This window comes from Xyrauchen texanus, chromosome 1 (genome assembly GCF_025860055.1).
Source record: "Xyrauchen texanus isolate HMW12.3.18 chromosome 1, RBS_HiC_50CHRs, whole genome shotgun sequence".
NCBI lineage: Eukaryota > Metazoa > Chordata > Actinopteri > Cypriniformes > Catostomidae > Xyrauchen > Xyrauchen texanus.
This window is the reverse complement of record NC_068276.1, coordinates 9,202,998-9,215,721: the sequence shown is the minus strand read 5'-3', so window position 1 is coordinate 9,215,721 and position 12,724 is coordinate 9,202,998. Positions and strand designations below refer to the sequence as shown.

Here is a 12,724-nt window from a genome sequence, read left to right as displayed (position 1 = left end):
TGCCAGCAGGGTGGCCGGAAGGGCAACGGCCCCCAATTATGTTTTTTTTTAACAAATGGTATCTGTGAAGAATTTCAGTCTGAATTTAGGCCCTACAGAGAATACCTGTAACTCTGCACTTATCAGAGTTACAGGTATTAGCTTGGTGTAAGTGGTAACACTTTATATTACACAGTATACTTAGTGTTCTTACCCAAGAAAGTACTGAGTAATACTAGATAGGTACATTTCCTGAAGAAAATGTGAGTGGTGCTTGCCGTGGCAAAACTCGTCAAATAGCATTTTATAACTGCTGAGATATGTGATTTGTTACTCGGTTGCTAAGGTACCCCCATCTGGTTGCTAGGCAGTTACCATAGTGATACTTATCAAGTCTCCTTGCCATCCTGATTGAAATAAATCAACCCATAAGTCTCTACGATTTTCTGGTGCAGAGATATGTGATTTGTTACTTGGTTGCTAGGGTAACCCCTTCTTGTTGCTAGGCAGTTACCATAGTGATTCTAATCAAGTCTCTTTGCCATCCTGATTGAAATAAACCAACCCAGAAGTCTCTACGATTTTCTGGTGCAGAGATATGTGATTTGTTACTCGGTTGCTAGGGTACCCCCATCTGGTTGCTAGGAAGTTACCATAGTGATACTAATCAAGTCTCCTTGCCATCCTAATTGAAATAAATCTACCCAGAATTCTCTATGATTTTCTGGTGTAGAGATATGTGATTTGTTACCCGGTTGCTAGGGTAAACCCATCTGGTTGCTAGGCAGTTACCATAGTGATACTTATCATGGCTCCTTTCCATCCTGATAGAAATAAATCAACCCAGAAGTCTCTACGATTTTCTGGTGCAGAGATATATGACTTGTTACTCGGTTGCTAGGGTAACCCCATATGGTTGCTAGGCAGTTACCATAGTGATACTTATCAAGTCTCCTTGCCATCTTGATTGAAATAAACCAACCCCCATGTCTGTACGAAGTTCTGATGCAGAGATATAGGTCTTGCTAAACGGTTGCTAGGGTACTCTGTTTAGTTGCTAGGGAGTGGCTTGCCAGCTGCCAATCATGAATCTCCAAAGGCTGCTTGTCAGTGTGAATGATATAAACCAACCCCCATGTCTGTACGAAGTTCTGATGCAGAGATATAGGTCTTGCTAAACGGTTGCTAGGGTACTCTGTTTAGTTGCTAGGGTGTGGCTTGCCAGTTGCCAATCATGAATCTCCAAAGGCTGCTTGTCAGTGTGAATGATATAAACCAACCCCCATGTCTGTACGATGTTCTGATGCAGAGATATAGGTCTTGATAAACGGTTGCTAGGGTACTCTGTTTAGTTGCTAGGGAGTTGCTTGGCAGCTGCCAATCATGAAACTACAAAGGCTGCTTGCCAGTGTGAATGATATAAACCAACCCATATCTCTATTCGATGTTCTGAAGCAGAGATATAGGTCTTGATATACGGTTGCTAGGGTACTCTGTTTAGTTGCTAGGGAGTTGCTTGGCAGCTGCCAATCATGAAACTACAAAGGCTGCTTGCCAGTATGAATGATATAAACCAACTCCCATGCCTCTGTGACATTCAGAATGGAAGATATCCCTCTATGGATTTTGGTTGCTAAGGTGCTCGACAATGGTTGCTAGGGAGGGGCTAGGAAGTATTGAGGTGATTCATGATTGGCTGTTTGCTGTCCCGAGTCAAACAAGACCACCCTTGTCTTTCTATGACACTTCTATCCGGAGATATCCCTTTGATGTCTTTCATTAGAAGTGTATGGGACTTGTTGCTAAGGTGCTCTAAATGGTTGGTAGGGCGTGGCTTGATAGCTTCACAATGATCCTGAGAGACTGATTGGTCGTCCGAGTAAAATGAGCCCGCCCCCTTGTCTCTATGACACTGTGATCCAGAGCTATGTTCAATACAAAATCCCTATGCAATGTGTAGGACGGCCCATTTCCCCATATTGAGGTATGCTCTTACAGAGCCTGCCAGCCTCTTCAAATGTGGCAAATCACACGTTTCTGCGAAATCCTCGCTCGAAGCTGTGACTCGTCAAAGTTTGTCGCAATGTTAAGTCTATGGGATTTTTCAGCCGCTTTTTTGCTCCTGGGGCAAACACCGTACCCCTGATCGCTTATAAAAGTCATAGCACACGTGTCCTCAATAGGCCATTCGATTTGATACCTCAATCGTGGGTCTACGCCAAACGGTGCGGGATGAGTTAGGTGCCGAAGTTTTGTACGGAGATAGAATAATAAGTATGTGAGATTACAATAGTGTTGCTTTGCAAGCACCACTAATAATAAAAGTATGTGAGATTACAATAGTGTTGCTTTCCAAGCACCACTAATTAGGTAACTACATGTACTTAATATGGGTTACGGTTAGGGTTGGGGTTAGGTTTAGGGTTAGTACCTAGTAATTACTGTAGTTGTTGTAATTTTATTAAATGTAGAACAGTACTGTAAAATAAAGTGCTATTATTTAAGTCCTATTTATCTGACCACTACCACTTTGTTTGTGTAAATGAATTTTCAGATCAAGTAGAAGTACGGAGTGCCACAGTGTCTTAGATCCCCTGCTTTTCTCCTTATATATGCTTCCCCTGGGAAACTATCAGGAACCATGGAATTAGTTTTCACTGTTATGCCGACAATACTCAGCTTTCTATTTCCTCAAGACCTGATTTATTACATTTAAATACATTTTATAAATTAAAAATGTTCGAAGTTAGCAGAGTGTATCAATGATATCAAAGACTGGATGGCCCGAAATTTCCTTCTGCTCAATTCTCACAAAACAGAGGTAGTAATTATTGGAACAAAAACCTCTAAACATTAGAGCATTTTCACATCTGGTTTGAGCACTCCAAACAGTCTCAGAGCGATAAAACATGTATATGAAAAACCTAAATTATCTCAGACCTAGGGCTGGGTATCGAGTTCGATACATTTTAGGCACCGACCGAATTGCCTCTAAACAATCAAGTATCAAAAAAGGTCTTGTACCAAATTTCAGTACCATATTTCGATACCTAAGGGGTTAAATCTCATCAACGTCAGTGATAAGCAGGTAGCATGCTAAATGTGCCCAAATCTAAAAGTGCTGGGGATTGGCTGTGTTTAGCATCAAGGAAAAACACTAGTATCAGAAAATGGTTTGAGTGCCAGGGTTGAGAAAGAATGTTATCAGTAACAATATTCTAGATTACAGAGAAATACTAAACCGTAATAATGAGCCTTTAAAATATAATTTTTACAAGCGCATGCACGAAGCGAGCCGCAGCGACGCCAGGAAAAGTGGTAATGATTCTGAATGTGTTGGAAAAAACAGCAAGAGACTGTCTGAACATTTTGTTAATTTATAGAGAGAAATGTTACATTCGGGTAGAGCAAACAGACGATGATCTCAGGATCAATGATTGTCAAAGCGATCGCCAATAGCTGATGACTTTGACCATGTCATGACAATATTTGGCTTGTTTTACCATTAATCTATAAAATAATTATTATTATTATTATTGTTATTATTATTATTATTATTATTAGACTATTATTATTATTATTATTAAATATTACAAATAATTTGCCCGTAGACACAAAGACACGTGTTTGAAGAAACACTTTTTATTATATTATTAAAGTACAGATGACAGAAAAGCCATATATGCACTTTTTTTATATGCAATTTCTGTTTTTTATTTTTTATGAATGCTGAAAATGACCTCAGACATCTCAGTTCAGGAGGTGCTTTGAGTTAAGTTCACTTTATTTCCACAGAGCAGTTTATTGTGAATGCAACTCTGCAGCCTAAAAATTAATACAAAATGTATAAAATAATACAAAAACACGTTCACTTCGAACCATGATTTATATTTAATTGATTATTATCATCATTATAATTACTACTTTTACATTTATAATTGTTTTTATGTCTTCATTTGTGTAAGTAATTTTCCACCTGCATGTTTAGCCGGATTCTTTTTCATTTAGTTTGGAGTGCAATTTGAATTTAGAAATGTATTTGATTTAAGTTTTTCGTTTTTTAAATAAATTATTTAAATTTTCAATGCAAAATCAATCAAGCAAGAATATTCACGAATTCCTCAGCCTCGAGGTTTCCGATGTAATTGCATATATATATATATATATATATATATATATATTTTGTGAAGGAGGGAACAAAACAAATTTATTTCACACACGATATATTTTCCCTGGATAACGAAATACCCAACAGGTAGAGAATGCTCAGATGAAGCTTCTTTGCCAGAGAGATTTTCACAACTGTTGTAAAGCCATCTTACAAAAAGTTGAACAACACATTTTAAAATGCACTTATTTTTTTCCAGTTTCATTTTAACTTTTAGTTCAAATAAATAAAAATAAATAAAGTTCAAAGTTTTAAATCAAGGTGTCTTGCTTTATTGTGTAAGCTTAACCTCAACCATGTTTACCGAAAATGATCCCATACCTAGCGTCCAACCAGCGGTAATACCGTTGTTCGTCGTTTTCCTGCAGAGTTGGGTTTTTTTTTGTTGACCAAAGTATCGAAAAAAGTATCGTTTAGGAACCGGTATTGAATTTTTTTTTTATGATACCCAGCCCTACTCAGACCCCCTAAACGGTGGTCTGAGTACAGTTTGTTTGTGGTGCCTTTTGTGGATCGATTGATCTGTGCTATGTGAAGGTGAAGAGGTACCAGTCCGTTTTGCATTTCGTTTTGACAAAAGTACCTCAAGGCTTGCCAAACATGGCTGCATTGCATGCCTGATCGAGATTATTTTATCAAACCACGATTATTGTGAACTTCTCACATTTCACTGTCCAAATAAGGGCATTTTAATATTCTGGTTAGCTAAGTGAGTTAAGATGCTGACTACCACCCCTGGAGTCATGAATTCGAATCCAGGGCATGCCGAGTGACTCCAGCCAGGTCTCCTAAGCAATCGAATTTGCCCGGTTGCTAGGGAGTGTAGAGTCACATGCGGTAACCTCCTCGTGGTCAGTTCAAGCAACAACCAGCAACATCTACTCAGTTTACTTAATTACTTAAAACAAGACTGGTATTACACATAGATAAATAATATTGACATTAAATATTCATAGTGTTTAACCAGTTGGGAACTACTGCCCCCCTGCCACAGTCGCCTTCGGCTTGCTCAATGAAGGCCTAAGGACTAACATTTTTAAGGCATGCTTTTTAATCTTGTTATTCATCATAACCGCACAATGAGGGCTAGTAAAAAAAAATTTAATAATAATTTACAGCATAATTTTCTGTTAAGTTGCTTTGAAACTATGCGTGTTGTGAAAAGCACTATACTAATAAATATGACTTGACTGTCATCATTTACTTACCCTAACTTTGTTACAAACCCATATGACTTTTTGTCTTCTGTGGAGCACCAACTGAGAAGTTTGGAAGAATCTCTGATGCTGTTAACATTAACAAACTGACATAAAAGACCATTACAATAGTCCATGTGAATTGTGCTGTTCTCTGAGTGTTCTGAAGTCACATGATAGCTTAGTGAGGAACAGATTTGCTTAAAATCTTCATTCACAATCAAATTTGCTGCATCAAGACACGTCATGCATGTCTAATGTCAATGATGCCGAAATGCCCTAGGTTGTCGTGCATCATAACCTATAGCAACACTGTAAATTTGAATGTACTCAAGCGTGAATGGGATCCAACAGGGGTCAATTTTTCAGCTAGATTTTCAGCAAATAACTTAAATTCTGTACCTTTGTAATTTACCTCTGTATAATTTTGGCTCCAGAAGATTCTTTGAACAATGCGCACAGGTCACAGGAAATACTTTAATTTCAGCATTTACTTTCATTGTATGGAAAACTTTGGGCATTCTGCCTAACATCTATTTTTGTGTTCCACAGTAGAAAGAAATGCATTAAGGCTTGGAACCCTTAATAACATGAGATATTGAAAAATTGTAAAATTGCATACCACTGTTACGGAGGGACTTTTTATCTGTCTTTGGTTTCAAAAACGTAGAAGTGGCCTCTTCAGTGTTCTGCAAAAGATTTAAAAAAAAATACATGTCAATACACCACTTGATAGATGAGGCCCTAAAGATATCAGTATTGATAGCTCTGTTCCAAAACTTTGTGAGCTAACTTGCCATCCTTTTCTTACATAGGCAGCTAAGGCAGCATTCTAACTGAAATTTAACCTCATAAGTGACTGATTTGGAATGCTCTATGTAGTAACAAACTCTACATGTCATGCAAATAGTGCCCCTTACAGAAGACACAGAGGAGACTAGACTCACAGTTGATTTCTAGCCACAATTTTCCCAGACAATGAAATTCAAGATTCATACAGTCATCAAAGAATGAAAACAAAGGAATTTCAAGTACTTTTCCAGCACCAGTTTTTATTTTATTTTCAAGGACTTCATACCAATGGCTTCCCATCAGATAAGGTAAGGGAGGCTGAGCCTTTTAAATAATTAATTTAAAATTAACAACACAAATAGCACAAAAAAAGTTACAAAAAATTGATAAAATTAACATTTGTCTCTATTCAGTTTACCTACTAACTGTTTATGTTTTTTCTTCTCTTTTCTTTATATACAAGTTAGACCAAGTAAGATTTGATCACTGTATGAATCGGCATAAATGTCAGAGAAGGCTGACAGCATAAAACCTCCACTCGTGCGCGCACACGCCCAGAGAATCCACAGTCACTTCCAGGACAGTGGTGACACGAGGTGCATTGTGGCAGGGCATCCAGGCCATCACCAACTACAGGACAACATCAGTTGCCTGTGACAAAGATGCCTCCCTTCCAGATGCGCTGAACGACTTCTACGCTCGCGGTTTGAAGTGCAGAACGACGTGGTGGCGAGGAAGACCACCCCTCCTCCCAACGACCAGGTGCTCTGTCTTACCACGGCGGATGTGAGGAAAACTCTATGTAGTCAACCCACGGAAGGCTGCTGGACCAGACAACATTCCTGGCAGAGTGCTCTGAAGATGTGCAGACCAGCTAGCAGATGTTCTTACCGACATCTTCAACATCTACGTTCGAATGCTGTTCATAGATTTCAGCTCAGCATTCAACACGATAATTCCTCAGCACCTGATTGGAAAGCTGAACCTGCTGGGCCTGGACACCTCCCTCTGCAACTGGATCCTGGACTTCCTGACTGGGAGACCTCAGTCAGTCCGGATCGGGAACAGCATCTCCTCCACCACCACCACACTGAGCACTGGGGCCCCCCAGGGCTGTGTGCTCAGCCCACTGCTGTTCACTCTGCTGACTCACGACTTTGCAGCAATGCACAGCTCGAACCACATCTTCAAGTTCGCAGATGACACGACCGTGGTGGGTCTCATCAGCAAGAATGACAAGTCAGCATACAGAGAAGATGCAGAGACTAACGGACTGGTGTAGAGCCAACAACCTATCCCTGAATGTCGACAAAACAAAAGAGATGGTTGTTGACTTTAGGAGAGCACAAAGTGAACACTCTCCGCTGAACATCGACGGCTCCTCTGTGGAGATCGTCAAGAGCACCAAATTCCTTGGTGTTCAACTAGCGGAAAACCTCACCTGGTCCCTCAACACCAGCTCTATCACCAGGACAGCCCAGCAGCGTCTTTACTTTCTTCGAAGGCTGAGGAAAGCACATCTTCCACCCCCCATCCTCACTACATTTTATAGAGGGACTATTGAGAGCATCCTGAGCAGCTGCATCACTGCCTGGTTTGGGACTTGCACCGTTTCGGACCGCAAAGCCCTGCAGAGGATAGTGAGGACAGCTGAGAAGATCATCAAGGTCTCTCTTCTCGCCATCAAAGACATTAAAAAAAAACACTGTAACCAGCATTGTGGATGACCCCACACACCCCTCACAAAAACTCTTCACCCTCCTGTTGTCTGGCAAGAGGTACCGAAGCATTCGGGCCCTCACGGCCAGACGGTGTAACAGCTTCTTCCCCCAAGCCATCAGACTCCTCAATACTCAGAGACTGGTTTGACACACACACACACACACACACACACACACGTGTCCTGAGCTGCACTTTAATTACTGTCACTTTATAACTGTCTGCTACCTCAATAACTGCTATCTGCATAGAACACTCTCTCATAGTAAGTTATGTTTACGTTTTTAGAAACTGTCATCTTTTTGCACTGTCTCTCACTGTGCCTATTGTCCTGTTCATTGTTAGAAATTTCTTGTACTGTCCCGTACTTTCTGCACATGTTTGCACGTGCACTTTATATATATATATATATATATATATATATATTTGTATTTTATATAGGTATTTTATTTAGTCTGTGTAGTCTCATGTGGTCCTGTGTTTGTCCTATGTTATTTTTATGTAGCACCATGGTCCTGGAGGAACGTTGTCTTGTTTCGCTGTGTACTGTACTAACTGTATATGGTTGAAACGACAATAAAAACAACTTGACTTGACTCATTAGTCAGCCAATCAATGTATATCTTCAAATGACACAACGGCATCTGCTACCATCAAAAATGCGTCAGAAAAAGGCAAAACGGAGGCAAAATGAAATTTGCCTCTTTCTGCATTTATAACATCATTAGAGGTAAATATTCAAGCTTATCAGCTTTCAGTATCAAATTAATGTGTTAAGTTGGCTTGTAGTTAACGCGACTTCAAAATTTGCCAAAATATTGATTAAATAAAAGTAATTGGAAGATCGAAAAACTTGAAAGACTAAACAATAGTATAGTATAAAAATGTACTCAAAGAAGCAGTGGATTGTTGGATTGGTGATTGAAATATATCACATCTGTAGATATAAAAGCTATTTTAAGACATCAGGAAGAGGAGATCATCTGTGTACGGGAACATAAATACCATCAAATACATTTAATAAAACATCATTTTTAAACCCACAGCAATATTTTATTAGTTTGATCTTTCAATACTTAAACTGTATATTTGACTCCCTGATTACATTGCTTGACTATTTAATAGAAGCATTTCCCAGCGAAGTAAATTACAAGTATTTATAGTTACTCAAAAAGCTATTATAATATTAAAATGACAAGCGATACTATTATGGTCATATTTCAGCACTTCACACACATTGTGAGGTCCTGCTAAGTGCAGTTTTTGAAAATGCATGTGAAAAAGGAAAGAAAATTTGAAACTTTGTAGAGCCCAAAATCAGTGTTGACCTAATTTAATACAATGTAAATGTATTGTAACTATGGCATGGCTAAACTAATGCGATGCTAACATTCCAGTGTAAAGCTTTACAATTTAGTTTTCAGATCATACCCTGCCCCGCCCCAAAATAACATGTTTGAAACTTTCATTGTTTTTTTTCATGAATGAATAATTCAATCTCATTTTCCCACCTTCACTTTTTCTAAATTGTGACTATAATTTTTATTTTTTTTAATAATACATTTTTTATTTAATTTTTTATTTTTGTGTCTTGCTGTGCGCTGAACCATTAACACAGGTAGTTACTAGTCATCAGACTGCATGGTCCATTGACCATGCAGTTGACTGCATTGAGGAGTACCGCCACAACACGCAGACGGGTAGTTATTGGCACGTGTACAATAGCAAAAGAGTGAAAAACCATTCATGTAAACTGAAAAAAAACGTTTGTTGGTGAAGTAAAAATAGCAGAAAAGTTTACATACTTTCTACATTAAATAAGTTAATTTAAGCGTGAACATGAAAATATTAAGTAAATTCTAAATTTTTACACAATTAAAAAAAAAGAATGCTCTAGCTAATAAATAAATATTATCTATGATTGTTTTGTTATCTTTAAATGAGTCATGTATCAATCCTAAAGTAGAAACTCTTGTCATATTTATTTGCCTATTGAGTAAAATTTACAAGTAAATAATACTTAAGATTTCAAAGCTGATATTCCCAGCCTGCACCGGGCTTTAATAAATGTAAATAATGAATTATTAAATAACACAATTTTATTGTTGATTTTATTGTTACATTTGGCACTGTAAAATGTGAAGTTAATTTTCTACCCAAAATTACCTGTTCCTGACAACAACAAAAAATTCTGTTGATTATTATCATACCAAGTGGAATTACATTTAAATAATAAAGCTGCAAGCAGCGATGAATGGGCCCTCGGCACCCTGGTGCACGTTGTTGATGCACGAGTGTATCAAAGTGTAAAGCATGTAATTTCCTGTTGCCAGTAGGTGGCGCTATGACTATAATCAAATATTGGCATATAGAAGTGTTCAGGCCGGGGCTCTTATAAAACATGTGAAGTTTGATGCAGATTGGACATTGCAGAAAATGTGCGTTCACAAATGTATGTTGATCCAAATATGGAAAGCCCTTTCGAACTTAATAATCGGAGGTTCTGTCCAGGGATGTTTCGCCACATGTCTGTAACTGAGGAGGCTTGCTGCACTGTATGGGTGTTTCCTCTTGCCTGATCATCCATCAATTTATCTTCAAGTGAGTAACAGGGCAAACTGAAAGTTGAAGCCAAGTCCTTGATTTTTTCCACACGGAAAGTGAATAGCTCTCTGATGAAATGTCCAGCAAATTTAAGTTTCTCAAAACCTGAAAACCGAGAGATGAATTTTTATTGCATTTGATTGAGAGTTGCAACAAATCTTTCTCTCTGTTTTTTGTCCAACACACACTCACTCGCAACATTCAGTTGTGGGAAATTAGTTAAATCACCATCTTTGAGTTGTGCAGTGTACAGTTCTAACTTCATTTTGAAACTCTCAATACAGCACAATGACGTGTTTTCCATCACCTTGGAGTTGCAAGTTTAGCTTGTTTAGGTGAACTGTGATGTCTGCAAGAAAGGCAAGATTGGTTCTCCATTCCTTGTCTCTCAAGACTGGCAATCTCTCTCCCTCACCAATGTCATCAAGAAAGTGAACTATCTCTGGGAGTAAAGCCAGAAAGCGATTTAAGACCTTTCCCCGACTTAGCCATCTCAATTCGCTGTGCAGAACGAGGTCTCCGTAGGCACCTTCCAGTTCATCCAACAATGCAACAAACCGGCGGTGCAGTAGAGGCCGTGCATGAAAGAAGTTGACCACCTTGACCACAGTGTCCATAAGCTTCAAGAGGTATCCATCAGCTAACTTAATGCATAGTGCACAATAAAGTGAAATGTCAACAATTCAGGGGACATTTTTCGCATTTCAGCAACAAGATCCTTGTGTTTTCCCGTCATTGAGGGTGCACCATCAGTAGTGATAGAGACGACAGAGGATGCCGGTATGTTCATGTCTTTGCATGCTTCACTAAGTGCTCTATGAATGTAATTTATTGGCATTGAAATCACTTAATGAATGAACAAGGGGCGAGGGCCCCTTGTTCATTCATTAAGTAATTTCAATGCCAATAAATCTTCTGTAAATGTTCCTGAATTCACACATCTCACCAAAGCTGAGCAACGTCTCCAATGTCTGTTGAATCATATGCAGCCAAACTGAGTGCTGAAGCAGTGGCTAGCTTAGTTTTTAGTTGTTCTGTCAAGTTCTCAGACATTTTTGAAATTGACTCGTAACTGTGTCATTACTGAGCTGTAAACATTTTATCCTGTGGATTATCTCACTCTTGTTACTCAGATAATCAAATAGACATTGTGATTCCAGATTTTTTTTTTTTAACTAGTTCCCCATCACTGAATGGTTTGCAGTGTTTGGCAAGGAGCCATGAAATTTTGAAAGTTGCTAATGTCATGGCCTGGGACACTTTTAAACTAGTTTGCATTATATTCAGTTAAGCAATAAAAAAATATTCAAGATTAGTTACCTTGACAGCTCTGTCCTGAGATCCAGCCAGGTATTTCTTGTCAAATGTTGCATGGGTGGTATCGAAATGTCTTTTGACATTGTAGGTTTTGCATACGCCCAGTACTTTACTACAGAGCAAACAGAAAGGCTGCCGGTCTCTATCAGTTACAGCAAACTGGTTCTTCCATTCTTCCAGCACTCTCCTACCTTCACTGCTGATGCTTCGACTCTTCTTGTTTGCATGTGTTCCTTCGTTGGCATTTTCCTCATTTCGTTTCTCTCCCCTAATAACACATTTTCCATTTTGATCCCTTATTGTACCGAACTAATGGCTGCTGATGTCTGTTTTAATTTCACCAAATCGCGCACTTGCATGTGCTCGTTAACTGTGTAATTCCGTGAGTTACATGCTCACATAGTAGGTCTGCACATGTCTAAAAATAATATACGAACACCCAAATTATTTTATATGACAAAAAAAAACGTTATAGTTCAAACTTAAATTTGTTTAATACATATATAATAATTTTCCATTTAATTTAAAAATTAAAAGGAATTGTAAAACTGAAAGCTATTATTTGAATGTGGGTGGCATATCAAAGGCCACACTTCCATGCTTGATGGGCCACATGCAGCCCATGGGCCGCAGGTTGAGAATCAATGGATTAGACTATGACGTTGATCTGATTTAATCTCTAGGAGCAGTTTGTTAAAGTACGAGGCCTGGAAATGGCAAAAACTGAGCAAACATTAAAGAGAAAAATCACAATGGCTGACTTCCTGTTGGGTTTAGTATATGATTCTAAAATACTTTTTTTGTATGTGTTGACATGTTACACATTCCTACCGATTTTATTATGTGTAGGTGAAACGTGGCATGTGGGCTGCTTCGTTTAAATTTTGTAGGTGGCGTTATCAAGCCGTTTTGCTACAATTAATTCTATAACCAGTATCAGATGTACATT

General features: G+C 38.5%; 1 protein-coding gene across 1 annotated transcript in view; it reads right to left on the bottom strand.

The window, feature by feature from the left end:
• selenos (selenoprotein S) overlaps positions 1 to 12,724 on the bottom strand; it is a 55,691-nt gene that overhangs the window by 3,974 nt on the left and 38,993 nt on the right. Inside the window, exon 5 of the mRNA XM_052133760.1 lies at positions 5,966 to 6,032. Within this exon, the coding sequence (XP_051989720.1) occupies positions 5,966 to 6,032 (67 nt within the window). The remainder of the gene's footprint in view (positions 1 to 5,965; positions 6,033 to 12,724) is intronic.